Consider the following 22781-nt stretch of genomic DNA (forward strand, 5'->3'; position numbering starts at 1 on the left):
TAGGCGTCTGCGCGCGCGTAAACAAAACAAAACGCTCAGCAGAGAATGACAGGTCAGGCAGATCCCCCCCCCAAAAAAGGCCCCTCGCTTCACGCGGAAAATGCCTGGGAAAGCGCGCCGCAGGCAGAGGAAGGCACGATGCGCGAACTGGAGGAACGTGCCGTTCTGCACCACGCGCTTCTCCCCGCACCACGTCCTCTTATTAAGCCATTCTGAACGGCCACCTCTTTCCACTCCGTGTGCTCGTAGATTAACATCCACTCGTCCTTTGCGTTGCAAAAGGCAGGTCAGGTCAAAGAACGCGCTCCTCCGGAGCCGGAGAGTTAATAATAAACAATGCGCCTCGCCTTTGCCTTGGCAGACAGCCGGCAGCCACCTCCTGCGCCCTCTCGCTCGTCCCCGCCCCATCCCTTCTTCGCCAATCGCCAGGGGAGAACAAATGCTTGCAAGGAGCCCCCCCTCTCTCAGTACCCCCTCCGCTCCCCGTGTTGGTTTGCATGCACACGTTCGTTAGACGCGCGTCCACGAGATCCTGTGTAAGGGACGAAACCCCGGCAAAAGAAGGGATTGTTAGGGGAGCCGGTTTGGGGGTAAGGCTGGAGATGGACAGATGGAAGCGCGCAGAGCTTTTTTGTCCTCCCCGCTCGCTTTCCTCCTGCCTTTGCATATACTGCAAACTCCCGCCATTGTGTTGCAATCCCTCCTTCTTCGTCGATGAAACAAAAACAGGTAGGCGGGACCCTGCGATTCTTCACCTCGGCCGCCTTGGAAAAAGAAAAAAATACGGTCCCATTTGGGAGAGCTGTGCCAATCAGTGGCAGAGGGGCGTGGACTTTGGCTCCGCCCCTCATTTGCAACTCTCTCTATATATATATATTAAAAAAAACGCTGAAGTTTAACCTACTTGCAAATATACTCGGTGGTGAGTGCGAAAGGTAAGGCTGGGAGCGGAGGAGAAGGGAAGCGTGTTTGGGATTGATGCGGCCGGGTCGGGGACTGCTTTGCTGAAACGGCGGGCAGGCTGGCCGCCAGCTCGCTCGTCGTGAGAGCAGCAGCGTGTAAGAGAAAGAGGGGAGCCGACGCTTGAGTTCTGCCGAGCTGACTTTCGTAGCCGGGTGATTTGCAAGCCTTCCCTTCGGATCGCCGCCTCGGGTAGGTATTATCCGCGGAGGTGGAGTCTTTCGCGAAACCCCGGGGAGGAGGCGACATCGGGCGCTGCAAGGCTGAGCAGGAGATGCCCCATCTTGGCTCATTCGTTACTTTGCGTTGCCTGCGTGTCGCCGGTCGGGTTTGCGAGGAAACGAGTCTTTTTCTCCTCTCGCCCCTTGCCTCCACCCGCCCCTTCCAAGCTCTAATTTGCAGGGAGCGCTAAATCAGGCGGCATTGTCTTGCGCTCGGGGACAGGGAGGGAAGGGTTAAACTTCTGTGTTCAAAGTGCTGATCTCTGCGCTGGCGGAATGTGCCGGGGCGGGAGCTGTCTGGAGCCGGCAAGCGGGGGGGGTGAAGAAGGGGGGAAAAGAGAGGGAAGGGGGGTGGCAGTGGGGAGCGGGTTAGGGAACGTGCGCGCTTCGCTTTGCATTCTGCGACGTATCGCAGCGCCGCGACCGAGCTCTGAGACCCAAGGGCTGCTGCAGGCAGCCGTTGTCCCTCCTCCGCTCTGCTGCGTTGAACTGCACAAGGTCACATTCATAAATTCGGAATATGTGTTAAAATATATTACATCAGCTCAGGATTTGCTACCAGCGGCCTGCTGTTGTATTTGCGAACTGGTTCAGATGTCTTGTGTGACCAAAACGGTGACTAGGAGCGGCGGGAGGGAATAACTAGAGATAACCAATCTCGATTTCGGTGACTATTGAGTCTACTGTGTCTTTAGCCTTCCAGACGCTAGGGGGCAGCATGGTCAACCCTGGTGGATGCGCCCTATCCTGCCTGTAGGGGGCAAGATGGCATCTCAGCACGTGTAAAGGGCTATCAGCTTGAATACCTTTTTAAAGAGGATTAGATGAACTCACGATTGAAAACTCAGAAAGCATCCTGATGAGGTTTTGAGGGCATATAGAATGTTGAGGCGTCGGGGGGGGGGGAGACGTTGAGGAGAGAATTAGTCTGTGTAGGCCCCTCCTAACTCTCTAAGAATTATGAACGGGGCTCTGGGGAGGGAAATGTGTAAACATTACTTGCTGCACTTTAAAAGCCATACCTGAGCCCTGATGCACTGAATAGCACTGCAAGGAAAAGCTGTGGGAAGGCACATCTCTTCCTTGCTTCCTGTTCCCTTTAAGGTCTAGGCAGAACTACAAAACTCCTGCTCTGGACTAACTGGAGTCCTGGGCAGGACTACTTGTCAGGTGGTTTCTGTGTGCTGCAACATTATGCTGCAGTTCTTGTTTGTGCCCATTTGGTGCCTCCAATTTCAGAGGCAGTGGGCCTCTGAATTGCCAATTCTTGGGGAACAGCAACAGTGGAGGGCAGTTGCCTTTGTGCCTTGGCTTTGTGAGCTTCCTGGAGGCATCTCGTTAAGCCACTGCAGTTAATGGGACATTGCATTTGGTCTAATCCAGAAGGGTTCCTATGAGCCTCCTGTGCCTTTGGTAAGGTATGCATTTTCCCCTTTCAGCTGGCTGTGGTAGTTGGGCAGTTCTGCCGGAAACTGCTCTCGTGGACAGGGTAGCTGTCTCCCACTATAACCACCTACACCAAAGTCTCCCTACCTTATGGCCTATAAGGGGGAGGGGAGTTGCTGCCACCTGCCTCTATAGATAAGGAAGAGGTTGTAATTCTATATACATGCATCTGTGAGATGGCTCTAGTCTATTGCTTAGAGCAAGGATGGGGAGCTTGCACGGGTGTAGTCATCCAGGGTTTTGGGAGGGACTTAATCCCCTTACTTTTTGGGGAGCCAGGTCCCAGCAGGGCCCCTATGTCTCTAGCATCTAGTGAGTAAATCAGCACAAAAAGGAAGGTGTTTAGCCACTGAGAAGAGTCTTCTAACTTGCTTCTTTGGTCCTTTCCTGCTGATCACAGCCAGTCAGATTAAAAAGGAGGTGAGTCAGCCACTGAGAAGACACTAGCAGCAGGTAGATTCAGTAATTCAAGCAATATCTCTGGTAGTGGGAAAGGACAGTCAAATGTTGACAGTGAGAGAGAAGCAGAAAGCGGTATTCAAGCCGGCTTGATTATTCTATTATCTTAGAAGGTTGTACTGTATTATCTTGGAAGGGGGTGTGGTTGTGAGAGGGGGTGGCTGTGACTATTATAAAGGAACCCTGCACTTCTGAATTTGCCACTACAATACTGTGGCCCACCAGATATTGCTGGACTCCTATTGCCCCACCCATTGACCATGCTGGCTGAGGCTGTTGGGAGTTGGGGGTCCAAGAACATCAGGAGTGGCAACAGGCTCTCCACCCTGGCTTAAGAGAAACACATGCAGCTGTCTTTTTTGTAATTGCTGCATTTGCTTTTGTACTCTTTCTTTCTCTCTGTTCCAATACAAATGAGAAAACAGTTACACTCAAACCAGGTTCAAGTCTCAACTGAACTAGTCTTCCTCAGCTTAACCTACCTTGCAGGGTGGTTGTGAGGATGAAATGGGACTAGAAACCACATGAGCCCCTTGGAGAAAAGGTATAAAAAAAGTTCAGAGCAATTATTACTCATTTATTACATTTTTATCCCACCTTTCCTTCAAGGAGCACAAGGTGGTGTACATGGTTCTCCTGTCCCCCATTTTATCCTTCAACAGCCCTGTGAGGTAGGTTACGTAGAGAGACAGTTCACTGGGTGGCCAAAGGTCACCCAGTTAACTTCTTGGCTGAGTGGGGATTCAAACCCTGGTCTCCCAGGTCATAGTCCAACTCTTTAGCTGTTATGCTACGCTGGCTCTGATGGGGAACCTGTGCCCTTCCAGATGTCCCTGAACTCCCATCAGCCCCAACCAGCATGGATCGTGATTGCAGACAAAGGAAATTGTAGTTAAGAATCATCTGGAGAACCACAGGTGCTTCATCTCTGGAGTTGCAAACAATGATTACCTTAGCTTCGGAACAGTGGCTGCATGGACCATGCATCTTCAGACCATGCCCTCCAGACTTGTGCGTTTCTCTCCAAGGAGCAACAGGCAGAGATAAGGCATGGCAATGCCTGGCGCTTTGGGTACCTGTGCCATCTTGTAACCCTCCCCCTTTGTCTTTCAGTGCCCAGCTTGCGATGGCTGACCACATGATGATGTCTATGAGCCACGGCATGAATGGGCTGCAAGGCTACCGGATAGGGATGAATGGGATGCAGGGGCCCCCTCCACAGCATGGGCAGCACGTGCTAAGGACGCTCCCCGCCAACCACCAGATGATGCAGTACGGAGGCCCTGCCGTGGACGGAGGCATGAGGCAGAGGCCTGGCATCAGTGGACAGATGGGTCATCACCAGGTCCCGAGCACTATGATGTTCAATAATCCAAGCCAGCAACAGCAGCAGCAGCAACAATACATGGGGCCTGTTGGCACTCAGCAGCTTATGGCTAGTATGCACTTACAGAAACTCAACACTCAGTACCAGGGCCATCCCCTCATGGGCATGAGCAACGGGCCCATTGGGGCTGGTGTGCCGCAATACAGAATGGGGCCAGGCCAGCATCCTGGCATGCAGCACCTGCCCTCTCCTGCATTGACCTTGAACGTTATGGACACGGATCTCATTGACGAAGAGGTCTTGACGTCGTTGGTCATGGAACTGGGCTTGGACCGAATTCAGGAGCTGCCAGAGCTCTTTCTGGGACAAAACGAGTTTGACTTCATCTCGGACTTTGTCAGCAAACAGCAGCCCAGCGCCATCAGCTGTTGAGTGCCTCTGCTAGAAGCTGGTGCTTTTCCATGGCTTGATCTTCTTTACACCCATCCAACCACTCTTTCTCCCAAATTCTTTTATCTTCCCTGTGCACAAAGATGCAGGCTTTCCCAAGTCGCCCTTGCTCACCTCCCCAAAACAACAATGGACAATCATTGGAGGCTTTTTTTTTCTTTTTTGGCTTGCACTGCAAAGCTCCTCCGTTTGTATAGGAGCAGAGGGAGAGAAATTGAAGGCTTTTTTTTGTAGATGGAACGACACAAAGATGGAACCTTGTCCTCGGGATTGTTCCCATGGCAGCTACAGAACTTCAAGACAAATAAAATGGCCTTTCACCTGCATGGCCTTCTCCCCTGCCCCCCCCTCCAAAACTACTGTCTGTGTTTGGACTACAAAGTGCAAGGAGGAGTAGGTTGCTAAGACTGACTGTGTGGTTGGCTTTTTCCAGCAAGTCTGCAAGCTACTTTGAACCCACCTCTCCATTCTGTGTCTGGGGTTTAGATTCTTCCACTGAAAGCAGTGTGGGTGGGAGGTAAAATGGCTTGTTCTTCTTCATGAGGCTCAATACCTTATTGCCCCTCAGTACTGTGAAATTAGCAACCAGTCTCTGTCTCCTTGACTTGGAAGAGACCGGTGCCCTCAGGTTGTTCTCTGTAGCTGTGTTGTTTTTTTCATTGGGAGGGGGACAGTTAAAGCAAACTTCCGCAGACAATGTTCCAGGGGTAGGTAACATGAGTGTGAAATGATCCCTCCCTGTTCATGCTGGGTCTCTAGCAAGGGTGGTGGGGAGAATGGAATTAACTAATTGGTTATAAGATCCGAGGACTTCCTTTCTGGCTACTACAAACAGGAGCTTTAAGCAGCCATCTAGCTCTTTCTCCGACTCTGAAACCAAATAAAATCCTTGTAATTGTGTATATTACTGGTTGTTGTTTTTTTAAATCTTATTTATCTCTGGTGTGTTTCTAGTCCTTATTTATTTGAAAGGGCTCAAATCTATTTGCCTTTTGAGATTATTGGGAAGGGCTAAAGTTAAGACTTGGGAGTGCATTGCCCCTCCAAACTTTTTCTTTGCTGTTAATAACTGAGAGCAAGGCTGTAGGGGGGGAAATCAGCACCCCCTCTCCCTCCTGGGGCTTGATTTAAATTTTTATTTCTAATTGTGTTTTGCTAGGAAAAAAAGCCAAAAACGTTTTGGCTAGCAGCTTGTTCCCTTCTCTGTCTCATTTCCAAATGCTGTGGGAAAGTAGGCTTCTCAGCACAGTGGCTCTCTAAAGATGTTACTGCCCCCTCTTGTTGCAAGCACACAGCAGCACGTCATTGTTGATCGATGAAGTGAGAATGTACAGGTGATTTTTTTTTTCAAATAAAAGCTAAAACCTCAAAATGGAACCTGTTTGGATTTGTGCCTCTTGCGTTAAGTCTCCCTGCATAGAGAAATACAATGGGCCCTGGAGTTAAATGTGGTTGAAAGTATTTTCCAGTACTGGGTATTGTGTCTTTCCCTTTAAAAAAAAAAAAGTATTTTGTGTGATTTGGGTGGGCTGTGTTTCCTTTAGATCCAGGACACCTCTTAGTGCTCCAGCATAATATTTTGCTACTTGCTTATAAAAATGGAGCGCTCTTCCTTGTTTGGAAGCTGGGGAAGAGGCTTTTGATTAGCAGTAGAACACCTACTTTGCACATACAGTAGGGCCCCGCTTAATGGCGCTTCGCTTACCGGTGTTCTGCTAATGCGGCGGCTTTCATTCCCTGTTTTAAAGCCGATTTTGTGGTATTTTTGCGCAATGCGCCCCATTATACTCAAAGGGGTTCTGCTTTACGGTGGGGGTCTGGAACGGAACCTGCCGTATAAGCGGGGCCCGCCTGTAAAGGCCCAGGTGCTCAGAAAATCTCTCATGTAGCCAGTGCTAGAAAGGACTTCTGCCTGACACCCGGAGAGCTGCAGGTGTCAACAACACTGGGCTAGATGCACTAGAAGTGTGACTTTGTATAAGGCAGCTCTCTCCGTGCATCACATTCTGGGGCTTTGCATGAGTTGTGTGGGGAGCTTTTTTTTTCTTTCTATTGAACTGTTGTTTGACTTGCTCCATGGGTTCTAATGCCAGCTCTGTCCTGGGCTTGTAGAATGGCCATAGTTAGGTTAGTGTGTGCACCTGTGTATCAGAACCTAGGACGCTGCCTTATACTGAGACAGGCCATTGGTCCATCTAGCTCAGTGTTGTCTACACTGACTGGCAGTGGCTTTCCAGGATTTCACGGAGGATTCTCCCAGCCCTACCTGGAGGTGCCAGGGATTCCCATTCATATACAACTGCTGGGGAAAAAATAATTAAAGCAATTCTGTCAAGTCAGACAGTCCTAGGTATTCTTGAGTCCATTTACCAAAGTTTATTGTGTGACTATGTCTTTAAATGGGTTGGCCAGGAGTATAGGTTGCATAATAAAAGGTTAAAGTCCTTATTCATGAATTAACATTCCTCAGTTTGTATTGCCATAGCACAATATTCCATGATCAAATTATTCCTCTTGCTTTTTTTATGCAGTTCAACATTTTGGGCTCCTGCTGGGAGGAAGGGCGGGATATAAATCAAATAATAAATTTGTGGCCAGATTAAATTTAGGTTTTGCTGATGTGCATTGAGTAAAAGACAAACCTCAATAAACTGGTTAACTGCACCTGTCTGGTTTGCAAATTTGCAGAACTAGTAATGCAATCCAGCATTGGTTCCATAGTCTCACTGTTGTACCACCTGTCCAAACAAACCCACTATAATTGTTGACTAATTCTTCCAGGTTAGTAAATGACACTGATAGAAAATGGCAAAGAAACGCTATCCTATTACATTTTATATTCTGCCTTTCTCCCAAGGTGGAATGTAGGGGCTGACCTGCTGATCTCTGCAGATTTGCTGCTGTTCTGTGCATTCAGACTAAGCCCTGAGCTACAAAGGACTTGCTGTTGGACTGTCTTAATACTGTGTGGTAAAGAGCTTATGGAGAATCAGATGGGACAAAACGATGCAGTTTTCAATGGCATGAATAGATCAGCAACACTTTATGACTGGGCAAGACAGGAACTCTGGATAGATTTAGATCATTTGTATTATGTGGCAAATTAATAAAAAAAGTTATCTTTAACTGCCTCATAAGCACTAGTGGCCTATATCCAATCAAGTGCTGTTATTTTGCTATGTTGGCAAAAGGAGCAATTTGGTTTGCTTACAGCTTGTCATATGCCAGAGATTTATTTATGTATTTATTTATATAAAAGCATAAATAAACAGCTTAATATTTGTATATCTCTAAGTGGTATACAGTATTTTTTATTAAAAAATGTTTAAAAATACAGCCCAAAACCAATAAAAGGTGATATAAAAGTAGAGGAAAGGGCCATAGCTTAGTGGTAGAGCATTTGTCTTACATGCAGAAGGTCCTAAGTTTGATCCCTGCCTTCACGTAGGGCTAGGAATGTTCCCTGCCTGAATCCCTGGGCAGCCTCTCCCAGTAAGTCTAGACAATACCAGATGGACCAGTAGTCTGACTCAGTATGTTATATAAAAAAGAAATTAGGCCAGGGTCTGATCTTCTGGGTCAGGGAAAGCCTTTGTCTTCACCAAAATGTCTGAAGCAACTGATAGTTACTGCTTCATACAGGGCAGAGGGAAAGGCATTCCACAATGCAGGGGTAACAGAAGAAAATGCCTGTTTTCAGGTCAGCGCTCTATTCTATTCTGTAAGGTTCAGGGCCATGAGCTGAATTTCCCCAGATGATTTAAGTGGTTGTAAAGATTCAGGGCTGTAAGATCTTGTATGTTAATGGTAATACTTTGAACATAGCTCAGTAGGTGGACTGGCTGAGTTTAATGGCAATATTTCTTTGATGAACTGTTTTCCTAGGATCCTAGTTTTATCTTTCACTTCTCTCAAGATGAGCAGGGAGAATAAATGTATGAGTGAAAGATGCTAAAATAATGTTTGCTGCCCAAGAATGGAGACAGGCATGGGTAACGGGAGCATTTTATGTTTTCAAATATGGGGAAATCTGCCATTATATGTTCCTCCTGATGAAGAGTTCTGGAGACCCCAGAAGCTTGCACACTATTTTGTGGTATTTTTGGTTGGCCTAATAAAGGTATTGGTGGAAACAAAATGTGTTTTGGCCTCTGCTATAGTGGGCCTTCATCAGGGGCCACAAGAATTGCTTTTCTTGTAACAAAGGCCAAAATGTGTTGGGCTTGCCTAAATAATAAAGTTTCTCACAGCATTTTGGAATTGTTTCCCCTTCTTTTTGGCTAATAAAGGTATTGCCCCAATTCAGATTTTGGATTTTTTTTTACGTGAGCCAAAACAGCTATCTTGTACTTTTTGTGTGAAATGAATTTATTTTACTTAGCAGGATTTATATACCACCTGATCATGAAAACCTCTTGGTGGTTTACATAAAATATACATTAAAATCACCCAGAAATTAAGATGTTTAAAAGAAGATAGCCTCATATTGTTGAAATTAAAATCAGCAGCTTTAAAAATGCAATATAAAATTACATATTAAAATGTATGTTTTTAAAACTGGTGGTTTTACATTGTTCCTGTGCTTAAATTACACTGGTGGGTGGGTGTGTTTTTAACTGGATGGATTTAAATGAAAGTAGGAGCTAGAGAAAGTTTTCCTGGAAGATCCTTTATCAAAAACTTGTGATGCGTTCTGTTCAGGAGTAATGAACTTATTATACTGGAGCTGTAAAACAACAGCTCAGTATCAGGGCACAGCCCTAATTAGCCTTTCCCAAGCTGGTGACTTCCCATCAGCCCCAGCCAACACAGTTGGAGCTGTTGGGAGCTGTGATCCACAACTCCTGGAGGGCACCAGGTTGGGGAAGGCTGACCTGGAAGAATGTGATGCAATATTCTTGAAGGTAAGCAGATCTGGGCCAGCTCAGAGCTTGGATTAGGAGGCTTCTGGGCTCCTAGATTCAAACTATTATGTAATTACATAATGAAAGGGTACACGATCAGCTGTAGGGCGGGGAGCTCGCACGCTACAGCTGAGTAGGGCCCCACTTTCTGGTGGTTTTCGCTCTTCAGCAGGGGCCTGGAATGGAACCTGCTGTATGAGTGGGGACCTACTGTACAACATGGCTTGATATAGGATAGAAGCTCTCTTTGGTAATGAGCCATTGGAACTTGTAATAGCTACAAATGAACAGCGCCCGAAAGAGGAATTAAGAAACAACCACAAAGGATAAATTAATGTTTTAAGGAAATGTACAGTTATTATGGAGAGAAAAGTTTGACTTTTTAAGGCAAACCAGAAGGAGAAATAGCAATTTGTGATGCAAGTCCCATATTTAGTTTGGTATAGAGAGTGTGCTTGTCTGTTTAGCCCAGGTACGAGGAACCTTTGGCCCTCCAGATGCTGCTGAACTACATCATCCCTGGCCGTTGGCCATGCTTGCTGGGGCTGATAGAAGTTGTAGTTCAACACTATCAAAGGTCCCCCACACCTGGTCTAGCCTGTAGGATTGCATCTAAATAAATTCTACTCGAAGACCCATTGAAATTAATGGGCCTACCCAAATACATTAATTGTCAAAGTGCGCCTGGTGCCAACACTGTTATCTTTTTGGCGCCAAGTCAAGACTTTCCTCTTCTCCCAGGCATTTTAGCATGTGTCTTTAAATTGCTTTTTTTAAAAATGTGTTTTTAAATGTGTATATTTGTTTTTAATGTTTTTAATTGTTGTAAATCGTCCAGAGAGCTTCGACTATGGGGTGGTATACAAATGCAATAAATAAATAAATTACAATGGGTCTATTTTGAATAGGACTAGCATTGGCTATCAACTACTCTGACTGGCAGCAGCATTCCAGAACCTCAGGCAGAGAGAAGTTTTACCCATCACTTGCAACCTGAAATGAAATGGACTGCCTCCAAGTTGATTCTAACTTATGGGCGACCCTATGGTACGGGTTTTCATGGTAAGCTGTATTCAGAGGTGGTTTACCATTGCCTTCCTCTGAGGCTGAGAGGCAGTGACTGGCCCAAGGTCACCCAGTGCGTTTCATGCCTGTGTGGGGATTCGAACCCTGGTCTCCCAGGTCGTAGTCCAACACCTTAACCACTACACCACACTGGCTCTCGCTTGCAACCTAGTCCTTAAAACAATAAAAACCTGGAGAAGCCATGGGTTGAACCTGGGACCTTCTGAATGCAAAATATGTACTCTGCCACTGAGCATATTTGAAAGGATTCAGGGAATGGCTGCATCTTAGTGGCAGAGTGCATTGCCTGGCTTCCTCTGGTAGGACTGGGACAGACTTCTGTCTGAAGGCAGCAGTCAGTCAGTGTTGACAGCGCAGAGCTAGAGGGACCTATGTATAAGGCAGCATCTGATATTGTGCCTTGGCATGCTCTACGACTAAGCCATAGCATTGCAGAACAGATGCTCGGGCTACATCCCGGCTTATTAACACCACTGACAATTCTGTTAACAATGTGTGATTCCCGAGTTGTCTACTGCTTTAAATACCATGTGTCATTCTGAGCTTGGCGCCTTCCCTCTCGGCTGCTGGCTACCAGTCAACATACACAAACCCCAGCCTGCTACATAACAACAGGAGATGCTCGTGACAAAAGGCCACTTCATGTGCTTCTTGGCCTGGAACAATTGTTCATTGATGGGATTATTCTCTGCTCCTTTCACATGAAGACAGCACTTCTCTAAACAGTGTTTGACTTGCTCTAGTTATTGCCAGGTATGTGAACTGAAGCTCCCCTAGGCTTGCTCCCAGCTTGCTGACATGCTCTCTGTATCCTGGTTCTTCCACAGTCACCCCTTCCAAAAGTATGGAAAGATTTAAGAAGCCCCCCTCTTCCCACCCCATCTAGGCCCCATCTGCATGTTACAGTAAAGCATTATTACATCCAAAGCTGTTGGGGTGGGCAAGGAAATAAGGTGCTAGTACTTATATCTTTATAATTGTGCTGTGGGTGCCTGCACAAAATGGTTGCCATGGGCAGCAAAGAAAGGAGGGCTGCTACTTTGTATCAGTGAGTACTAGCACAAAAAAGTGCTACGATAACACTTTAAACAGTAATCATGGCTTCTCCCAAAGAATCCTTCCTGAGAGTGACAGTTTGGGAAGGGTGCTTTTCAGAGATCCCCTCTTCCCCTGACAGAGCAACCACTCCCAGCGTTCCCTGGGAAGAGGGATTGATTGTTAAACCATTCTGGGAATGGTTGCTCTGTGAGGGGAATAGGGCCCCCAAAAAACTCTCAGCAGGACCCTTAACATAAGTTCCCAAGGATTCTTGGGGGGGAAGCCATTATTGTTTAAAAGTGGTATAATAGTGCCTTAAATGTAAGGTACAGATGTGGCTTTAATGTGTTACAGCAATAGCTTATCATATGCTGGGAACAGACAGCCATATTAACTCCTCCTCCTGTCTGGATCCAGGCTATGCTACCAGTAGTGTAGTGGCAAATTCAGAAGTGCAGGATCCCTTCATGATAGCCCTGCCCCACCCCCTTTCCCTCATCTCCTTTGCTCTCCAGGTTGTCTTCCAGTTCACATTCCACCACAAAAGACATCTCTAGGAGCCAATCATCATGAAAGGGGAGGCTGTGTGTTAACTACTGAGGAGAGTCTTACAAGTGGCAGACCCACCTCCTTTGATTCTGATTGGTTCCAATCAGCACAAAAGGACAAGAATGCATCTCTGGCTGACATGCTCCCCTTTCATGATGATTGGCTCATACATAAGGACCTAGCTGGGACCCTGCTCCCAAAAAAGTAAGGGGTCTACAACCCCCCATAGCCCTGGACGACTACACCCTTGTATTCTACAAAGCACTATGATAAAACCTTAGGGGCCAATAAGAGGCTGCCAGGGTGGTGTGACACCCATGTTCTATGCTGATGGGGAGGCAGGAGAACTGAAACAACTTTTGCATAAAACAGCAGAATTTGGTCATTCCAACTTGCTTGTCAGAGTGTCACAAGTTTTTTTCTTTTTCTTTTCCCATTTGACTTTAAGGGTTACTTAAAAAAAAATCCATACTAGAACAGTATCTGTATCAAGTCAACCAAAATGTTACAAAATAGTATGCAAGCTTTTTCGGGCTCTTCATCAAGCTGGATAGTCAACAACACAAGGGTTGGGTGGTGTGTATGTGAAGTTCTACAGTATACATTTAAAGCAGTATTGTAGCTGAATGGTTTAACAATCAATCCCAGGCAACTGGGAGTTGTAGCTCCGTGAGTGAAACAGGGGTCTCCTAACTACTCTCAGCACTCTTAACAAAACAAATTCTTCATATGTTCAGAAACATAGGCTCTAGCTTAGAAGAAAGAAAATAGGAGTCTCAGTTCATTTTAGTGGTTTAGTATTGATGCTCCCAGAGAGAGCATCTGTGCCATGCGGCCTCTCTCAATGGTGGATAGATCAGCAATGGAGAATATTCAAAAATCCCCCAGGACAAAGGAGGAGAAAGTCAGGTAAGTAACCCCACCCATTAGGAAGTTACATACAGGTACATGGGATATTCCCCAAATATCCCTTAAAGGGAACATGCAACATTTGCCTATTCCAACAGATGCAGCAGGGCTCTTCATATATTTTTAAGTCCTACTAGCCTGGTTTCTACCCTGGTCTCTATGAGCCGGCAAAGTTGAACATCTCCAGAGAACTCTTGCCAACGTTCTGAGATAGCAAAAGGAGTTCTCTCCCTGTTGGTTAAATTAAAACAAAAAATCTGGTGGTCCGAGGCAGTCTTGCTCTGCAAGATTGTGCAATTTTTTTGTTTGCACTGAATATAACATGTATACATCGCCAGCCCAGTCTCGTGCTTTTCTTTCTCCCTTTTGCTACTCATGTACGGCACATGTCCATGCATCATGTACACACACACACACACACATACATAGGTGCATATTTACACATAGTGCCTGGACTAAACAAAATTATTCCAGGGCCGTTGGACTGTCAGGAATTGACTAAATCAACTTTTTTAAAAAAAGGTCTTGGGAGTTGCATAATTATCAATAGACATAGGGTGGTGTTTTTTTAAGGCTATGTTGCCAGCTGAAGGCATGTTTTCTTTTCTTTTGTTGCCTCAGCATAAAAGGCAATGTGCTGTCTCAGCATAGAAGGTCCATCAAGTCTTTAAGGTGCTACAAGACTCTTTGTTGAATTTGCTGCAACAGACAATCATGGCTTGAGTATTTCCTTGATTTTGGAAATCGTGACACTCTCATCACTTTGGGGCATAATAACCTATACCTGGATCTGCACATAATCTTCTGACATGGCAGAAGAGGCAGGGCTGTAGCTCAATGGTAGAACATCTGCTTTGCATCAGAAGGCCCCAGGTTCAATTCCTAGCATCTCCAGGGTTAGGCTGGGAGAGACTCCTTGTCTGAAACCCTAGAAAGCTGCTGCCAGTCAGTGTAGACAATATTGACTAGATGGACTAATGGTCTGACTCTGTATAAGGCAGCTTCCTATGTTCCTATGGCAGAGATGTCGAGAAACGAGGCGAACAGCATGGCTGTAAGATATTACTGTTATTGCTTATTATTATTATGTTTATATTTATGGTTTATTTAGTACATTTATATCCCACCTTTCCTCTAAGGCGCTCAAGGTGGTGCACATCTTTCTCCCCTTCCCCATTTTATCCTCACAACAACCCTGCATGGGGAGTTAGTCTCAGAGGAGGGTGACTGACCCAAGCTCACCTAGTGAGCTTCCCAGCTGAGTGGGGATTTGAACCCTGGTCTTCCAGGTCCTACTCCAGCACTCTAACTATCACTGGCTGCTTTTCCTCTACTCAGTAGCTCTAAAAGCAGTTAACAGACAAAATAGACAAACAAAACAAAAAGTACAGATCAACATGTCAGTAAAATTGCATAACATGCATAATAAAACAAGAACCAATTGCTGTACAAAATGAACAGGGAATCAACAGGGATATAGTCGGTTCCTGAATATGACGGCTAGGTTTTGAATCAATACACTGTTTCTTCTGCATCCAGTTTACATGCAAGCTGGGTGACTGGTAAATATAGTTACTGAACAGCAACTTTGATTCTCGCCTGTGTTTATAGCCTGGAGATTCAGCAAGCTATAAAGTGGCAAGCCCTGGAATCACTCCTACACTGAGAAACACAGGTGGATGGGAATTAACACTGCAAAAGCAACTGCCCTGCAAGGGAGTGCCCTTTATCTAGCCTCAAAACCACAGCTGCAGAAGCCCAGGTGGTGCTGCCATGTGCAAGGCTGGATGCTGTGATTATTTTATATTTGTGTATGTATTATGCATGTTTGTATCAGCACAGGATTTAGCAGTGGGCACTAAATTTAGCATGCTGAGAACCCCATTTTATGCATTTGTTTTTTTCAAAACCGAGTGCCTAATCCTTGTGGGTGTACTGATAGGCTTGGAAATGTTTGAGCAATACCTGGTGTGACCAGAAAGAGGGCTTCCTGTGGCCAAAGGTTGCCCCTGCGTAGCTTCTTGCACCTCCTAATGAGGAACATATTATGCAATGTAGTCAAATATATGCACATTCAATTTATTTGCATTTTTTAATATGTGACCCAGTTTTCAGCTTTTCTTGGTCCAGGATATAGTTACTTTGAAACAGAATTCTGATGGTTTTAACCAGAAAGTATATACAATTCTTAATGTATAGCTAAGTGGTCTTCACAGCACATTCAAGTGATGTGCATGCAGTAAGAAGGGGGGGTAATGCAAACAACATTTTTCAAACGCAATGAGGGCAAACACCATATTAAAGCTCAGCTCCTTCTACGCTCCCATGTGGCTATACTATGTGTGCAGGGTGACAGGAAAGGGGAGGGAAAATGTTTGGCTCGGTGTCTCTAAGATGTTTGTCAGCCAAGCCATTGCTATTCCAGGAAGAATGAGCTACTATGCAGTGTAAAGGGATGAGTCTCAGTCAAACAGAGCACACACAACCCCAGAAATGCCTAACCAATGCCTACTGCTCCTTCCCCTTTGCCTTTTTGTTCAGCACATCTGCATCTGGGCTCAGTGGTAGAGCATTTGCTTTCCACGCAGAAGGTCCCAGGTTCAATCTCCTGCATCGCCAGGTAGGAACAAGGCTGCAGTTGTCTGGGGTCTTCAGGGTGTGTGTCTTAGACCCCTTACTTTTCTGGAAGCCAGGTCCCACAGCAGGGTCCCTATGTTTCCAGTGTCCCACGATCCAATCCGCATGAAAGGGTTAGCCAGTGACGAATCTTCTATCATGCCTCTTGTCCTTTCCTGCTGACTGGAGCAAATCAGAGTGAAAGGAGATGAGTCAGCCACTGAGAAGACTCTTCTCAGCAGCTAACACTCTCCCCTTTCATGCTTATTGGCTCCTTAAGGGAATCGTTGTGGGAGAAGGCATTAACAAGGATCTCATTCTCCACCCAGCAGCAAAAAATGGGGGGGGGATATGGCAGCGAATCACATGAAGGGACCATGCACTTCTGAATTTGCCACTGCACTATCAGGTAGGACTGGGAGAGTACCCTGTCTGAAATCCTGGAGAGCTGCTGCCAGTCACTGTGGAGATTACTGAGCTAGTTGGACTAAGGGTCTAACTGATTCAGTATAAGGCAGTTTCCTATATTCGTTATTTCTAGGCCAGTTGTAATTCAGAACCCTTTGCATTGGCTCCATGGCCACTTTCATGTAAGAAAATCTGGTGTGTTGTAAAACAGGCCACTGTACAATGACATTACATGCTTGTTGTTCACACTACTTCCTGTTGGCCTCGCTCTGCTACCTCCATCAAGTGGAGTGAGACAGGTGGCTACCAAGGAGAGGGCCTTGTCGGCAGTGGCTTCCCAGCTGTGGAATAGTCTCCCCAGAGAAGTTCATCTGGTGACTACTGTATGGTGTTTTCAGTGCAAGACAAAGATCTTTTTGTTCATCCAGGCTTTTCAATTGTGTGTGAAGCTAACCTTGGGCTGTGGCACTGGTGGTCCTAGCGTAATTTAATCTGAGCTGTTGATACTCTCTCTGTTGCAAAGAAGGTTGCTGCTCCTGCCCCCTGCTCGTTTGTCTTATAGTGCTGATTGTTGATTTTATTACATCTTGTGTTTTCTTTTTTTGTAAGCCATCCAGGAAATGTTTACGGATGGGTGACTATATAAATTTAATTAACGTATCATAAAATAAATGAGCATATGTCACAGCATCTGCGTGCTGAGCTGCTTACAGAATGGAAGTGACATGGTTCCTACTAGAATTTCTTACAGCCTCTGCAAGATGGACAGGCACCATCTTTGAGTGGCTGATGGGGTCCCAGCACTGCTGGGAGGCCCCTTTTTAAAAAGTGTTGGGAGCCGCTGTGTTAATTCCCTGCGATGTCCTAGAGCAGGGGAGGGGCTTTTTTCAGCTGGAGGGGTGGATTTCCTTCTGGGCAACCTTTTGAGGGCAACATGCTAGTCGTGGTGGGCGGGGCCAGAGGCAAAAGTGGGTGTGGCAAGTGGCAACGCTTGCAGGTTCTATGCTTGTGCGGGAGGCTAGTTTCTACACACACTCAGACATCTTTTCTATCTTCCATCCAGACAAGCAGGAGGCATGGCCAGAGTTCAAGGATGCCTTCCACTCATGCAAAAAGACTTGGGGTGTGAAACACAGCCAGTGAGGGGTGTGGCCTGTGGAGAGTTTGGCCCCTGAGGTTCCCTGCTCCTGCCCTAGGGCAATCTACATTTGGAAGTTTAAATGGCATCTCCCAGCCATCCAACGCTAATTTGGAAGGCTGCTGCTGACCATCTTTACCAGTTGTATAAGGATTGGGGAGATGATACAGCCTGAAAGTGATGAGCGCAATGGGAGAGTAGAGGCAATGTGCTGTGAAAGAGCAGGGATTTTTAAATTATTTATTATGTTTATTTATTTAATGCATTTGTATACCGCCCCATAGCTGCAGCTCTCTGGGCAGTTTACAACAATTAAAAATATTAATTATATCCTGTCTTTCTTCCAAGGAGCTCAAGATGGCATACGTAGATGGTTCTCCCCCTCCCCCTTTTATACTCACGACAACCCTGTGAGGTAGGTTAGGCTAAGCAACACCAACTGGTTCAAGGTCACCCAGCAAGGTTCGTGGCAGAGTGGGGATTTAAACCCTGGTGTCCCAGGTCCTAGTCCGACACTCTAACCACCATGCCATACTGGACGCCAAAATAGGTCAGGAAAGGCTCCATGTATGACATGTCTCCTGCTGGGAGTAAGGGTGGGATATAAATCAAATAAATAAATAAATAAATGTCCCTTAAAGTCCTTAAAGAATGAGATGGGAGTGTGCATAACTGGACTCTCTGAGGCTCTCATATAGTCTTCTTGATCCCTGAAAATTGCTTGGTGTGTGTGTGTGTGTTTAATGCACTGTTACAACACGGAGGAAGATGCGGTTCGAAACACAGAAACATTGCCAATGGTCCTTCGTTGGGTTGCCTCACAGACACTCCAGCAAGAAAAACAGACAGCTCTTCACTTCCTGTTTCCGTTGCAAACACCAAGGAGAGTTGCAAGCTGTTAAACCGAGGCCAACAGCGTGTCAACATCCAAGGTTAGAGGGCTTGGATTCCAGGGACTCTGGGAGCAAATGCTACCCAGCAGCAGCCAGGTGGGGAGCAAGGGTGACTTAATTTGGACGTGTCTGCACTGCACACAAGTCAACAGCGCAGCCATGGTGGGCATAGGGCTACTGCACATTGAGTGGCTGGGAGGGTTGGTGCTAGCTGTATAGATATACATCCTCCCAGGACAGGAGTCCTTACATACTTCGTGAAAGGGGTCAGTGTAAGTCAGGGGTGAGAAACCTTTTTCATCCCAGGGACCGCTTTCCCTTCTGAGCAACCTTCCAGGGGCCACATGCCAGTGATGGGCGGAGCCAGAGGCAAAAGTGTGCAGGGCAATGCCAGTGCATTTTATCTTTGTGCAATAGGTTAGTTTCTTTACACTCACACAACTCTCTCTATCCAGGCAAGCAAGTACCATTATCAGAGTTCAAGGAGACATTTCAGCAAAAACAGTCAAAGGGGGAGCAAAGCAGGGCTGGGGAGGGGTGTGGCTCAGGAAGGTGGGTCACACAGAGTCCAGAGGACCAGACAGAGAGGGCTGGAGGGCCACATTTGGCCCCCGGGACCAGAGATTCTGCATCCACGGTGTACGTAGTTGCAACCAGCAGCACATGCTTTTGTGCATGTGCACAGAAGGTTCAGCAGCAAATAAATCTTATATTGCCCTGGTGATCCCCTTGAAGAGCTAGGAAGGGCTCCTTTTGGGAGGAAAGGCAGGATACAAATTTAAGTATTAACAACAACAACACTTCAGGCTTCTTTTCCCGTACATACTAAACACTGAAAGCACATGGCTTCCCCCAAAGAATCCTGGTAACTGTAATTTACCTCTCACAGAGCTACATTTCCCTGCACCCTTAACAAACTCCAGTTCCTAGGATCCTTTAGGGGAAGTAAATGTTCTTCAGATGTTTGATGTGTTTGCAGTTTTTTCCTGTACGAACACTGCAACTCCCCCCTGCATTGAGTACAAAATTACCCTTTGTGTAAAAATATTGCTCTGTTGATTTCAGTTCTGAGCGCTAGATGCTCTTCAGCTTCATGAATTAGCTGGAGTGTGTGTGTGTGTGTGTGTTTGACTTGATTTTTTTGCTTAGATGACAGATCCAAAGGTCTTCTATCATCTTCCCTATTGCAGCACATTGCACAGCCATGATTTCCAGTATGACTAAGAACATCTGCTCCTTCAGACCAAAGACCCATCTAGTCCAGCATTCTATTCTCACATTAGCTAACCAGGTATCTATGTGAAGCCCATAAACGGGAGATGAGCACAATAGCACTCTCTTGTTAATTATTCCCAGCAACTGACATCCATACTGCCTCTGCTGCTGGAGGCAAAACATACAGTAGGGCCCTGTTTTTTGGCAGCCCGCTTTTTGGTGTTCCGCTAATACGGCGGCTAAAATTAGAGTAAGGCCCCACTCATACGGCGCTTGTTCTGCTTTTATGGCATTCTTTGGGTGTTAGGCACCATTTTATTGAAGGAGTTCCACTTTTTGGTGGGTTTCGCTTTTAGGCGGGGGTCTGGAACGTAACCCACCATATGAGTGGGGCCCTACTGTACTAGTCCTCAGCAGCCATCATTCTCCATGAATTTGTCTAATCTTTTTTCAAAGCTGTCCCAGCTAGGAACACAGGAAGCTGCCCTGTACCGAGTCAGGCCATTGGTCCATCTAGCTCAGCACTGGTTACAATGGCTGGCGGCAGCTCTTCAAGGTTTTAGACAGGGAGTCTCTCCCAGGCCTAGCTGGCGATGCCAAGGATTGAACCTGGGACCTTTTGCGTGCAAAGCATGTGCTATACCATTGAGCTGTGCCCTTCTCCTATATCAAGGGAAGAAGGTTTGTTAAAGAAAAGACTGAATGACTCGAGGGCAGTGTAGGAAAGTTGTTGAATAGGAACACAGAACACTGCCTTATACCAAGTCAGACTGTTGACCCATCTAGCCCTGTATTGTTCACACTGACTGGCAGTGGATCTCCAGGGTTTCAGACAAGGAATCTCACCCAGATTTACCTGTACTAGAGATGCTGCGGACTGGACCTGGCCCCTTCTGCATGCAAAGCCAGTGCCCTACCAATGAGCTACGGCCATCACCATATCTTGTGGTAGCGAGTTCCATAGCCTTGGTGCCTGTCTGTGAGCAAAACACTGTTTCTGTTTTATCTTTTGGGGAGTCCGCTGCATTGAAGGGGATTTACTCCAGAGTAGGTGTGAACAACTTTGCAGCCATAATTACTAGGGATTAAAGAGAGGAGAGACAACACCTCCTGTTTTCCAGGGAATGGGGGTAGGCAGACATTGGCAAGGGAAAATGAGCGGCTGGGGAAAGGGTTAAACACCTCTCCCTATTTGTTCCTTGAGAAATGGGGCCAGGCCCACCTGTTTGCTGAGATAAGGCCTAGGAGAAGAGAGACAACACCTCCTGTTTTCCAGGGAATGGGGGTGGTCGGCCCTCAGTTCCAAAGTGACTGCTGTCCTTGGAAATCTAAATATGGCTTTTAATATCCCACCCTAGACATATACTCCAAGAACCTCTGTTTATCAAATCTCTGTCCCTGCTAAGTTGCCCTTCTTGGTGTGTTTTTTAACTTTTATTTTCTTTCATTTTTGCTTTTAGGGTGATGTCTTAGTAAAACATTGGTAATGTGAATGCCAAGATTAGATATTCTTGAATTTTCAGCCCCTCCCTTCAGGTTTTTAGCTGACAGGGCCCCTCCTTATCTCAAGACAAGAGTTTTCTTATGGCAGCGTACCCACAACATTTTATTCTAGAATCAATGGAGACTGAGTACTTGGGTTTTTTTCCATGTAGCTCACACACAATCTAGATCTTTTGAGTATTTTCTGCCCCTGCATTACCCTGCAGTGTGTCCATTTGAAAACAAATAAAAACAGGTGTAGGCGGTCCTGGCAACAGGGGGAAGGTGTATTTACACCTGACCAAATTACACCTGTGGGTGGGCGTATACCAATATTGTAATCACCTCTTCCTTCCTTCCTTCATCTGGCACATATGCAGAGAGGAAAAGGCATGGATAACCTAATCAAGGGGAGGGTTTTCAAATGTGTATCCAGGCCCGGCACCAGCAGATGGGCAGGCTGGGCATGGGCCGAGGGCACCTGTATCTCAGTCAAGGGCCCCTCCTAAATTTATTGGCTGGGGCATTGCATTGTGGGTAAATTCAGATAGCTTGAGGCCAAGGGCATCACTGCCTAGAGGACAGTCAGTGGTGTTGGCAGCCCCCACCAGGCAGAAGAAAAAAATATGTGGCTGGGAGGCTGGAGCTCCAACTCCATGTCAGCATCAGGTCATGGGGTGTGATTTGCAGCCTGGGGCTGATGACCCCACTGCCATCTTGGATGATGACAGGTGTGCACACACAGCGCAATAATGCGCTGAAATGACCACACGGAGGACGGGGCGGCTGGACCAACTTAAGACTGTGCCAGCTGCATCAGGGGGTGTTGGGGGGGCATAAACAACTCTGTGCCAAGGACCCCCTGAAGTCTGGTGCCAGCTCTGCCCAGTGGCCCACCCATTCCTGGTGCCGGCCCTGTGTGTATCAACTAATGACACCCTCTTTTGTGGACAACTGGATATAAAATCAATTTAGATAGAGGTAACATGTTGAGGACAAGCATTAACTATTCCAGATTGTGGAAAAACTACATTTTTGTGCTACAAATGGGTTAGTGTGTATGCAGCCCTGGTGCACATGCATGTAAATGCATGTACACGCACCCACAGGGACATCCAGGCCCCACACAGTGCACAGCCTGCCATTTCTCACATTGTACCTGCTGAGGCGTATTTTGAACTGTTAATACCCTATAGTAAGACAGTACTGAACCCCCCCATCTTAGTATTTTTAATCCAGTGGTGGCCCAAACCATATTGCTGCCTAAGACAGAGTATCAAATGGTGCCCCCCTGCCTCCCCCCTCCAAGTCAAGACACATAGTCCTCAAGACTGGTGAAATTATTTTGACAACTGAGACAGAAAATCCCACAAACTCCTCCCCACATCCCTGGCAATAATGATACAATCATCATATCTATATTTTTAATAATAATCATCTGCACGAGGTAGCCGCCTTGCTCTGCCTGATGACAGGGCCGGCTGTGTCTCAGTTTTTAAACCAATGCAGGACAGACTGCTGTAGATAATTACAGTGGGGTTCAGGAACCTCTTGTCCTCCAGAGGTTCTTGGACTCTAAAACCATCAGCCTGCTAGCGTGGTCAATGGTCTGGGAGGAAGGGCAGGATATACATTTAATAAATAATGATGATGATGATTGGAGTTGTAGTCCAACATCTG

At 46.4% G+C, this 22781-nt stretch overlaps 1 protein-coding gene across 2 annotated transcripts; it reads left to right on the forward strand.

Annotated features, from left to right (window-relative positions):
* Positions 1–699: 699 nt before the first annotated feature.
* CITED4 (Cbp/p300 interacting transactivator with Glu/Asp rich carboxy-terminal domain 4) lies at positions 700–6235 on the forward strand. 2 transcript variants are annotated; one of them, XM_061597217.1, is made up of 2 exons: positions 700–935; positions 4200–6235. In XM_061597217.1, the coding sequence occupies exons 1-2, from the start codon at positions 715–717 to the stop codon at positions 4843–4845; spliced, it is 867 nt and encodes a 288-aa protein (XP_061453201.1). In that variant the 5' UTR covers positions 700–714; the 3' UTR covers positions 4846–6235. The 2 variants fall into 2 exon arrangements, with proteins under 2 accessions (XP_061453201.1, XP_061453202.1); XM_061597218.1 differs by having other exon boundaries at positions 883–1152.
* The last annotated feature ends 16546 nt before the right edge of the window (positions 6236–22781 follow it).

This window comes from Rhineura floridana, chromosome 15 (genome assembly GCF_030035675.1).
Source record: "Rhineura floridana isolate rRhiFlo1 chromosome 15, rRhiFlo1.hap2, whole genome shotgun sequence".
NCBI classification, from domain to species: domain Eukaryota; kingdom Metazoa; phylum Chordata; class Lepidosauria; order Squamata; family Rhineuridae; genus Rhineura; species Rhineura floridana.

Excerpts from the sequence above, each read along its gene's own strand:
- CITED4 (XM_061597217.1), top strand. The coding sequence starts at position 715 with ATGAAACAAAAACAGGTAGGCGGGACCCTGCGATTCTTCACCTCGGCC. Across the intron at positions 936-4,199 it reads CTCGGTGGTGAGTGCGAAAG|TGCCCAGCTTGCGATGGCTG; the intron begins GTAAGGCTGGGA and ends TTTGTCTTTCAG.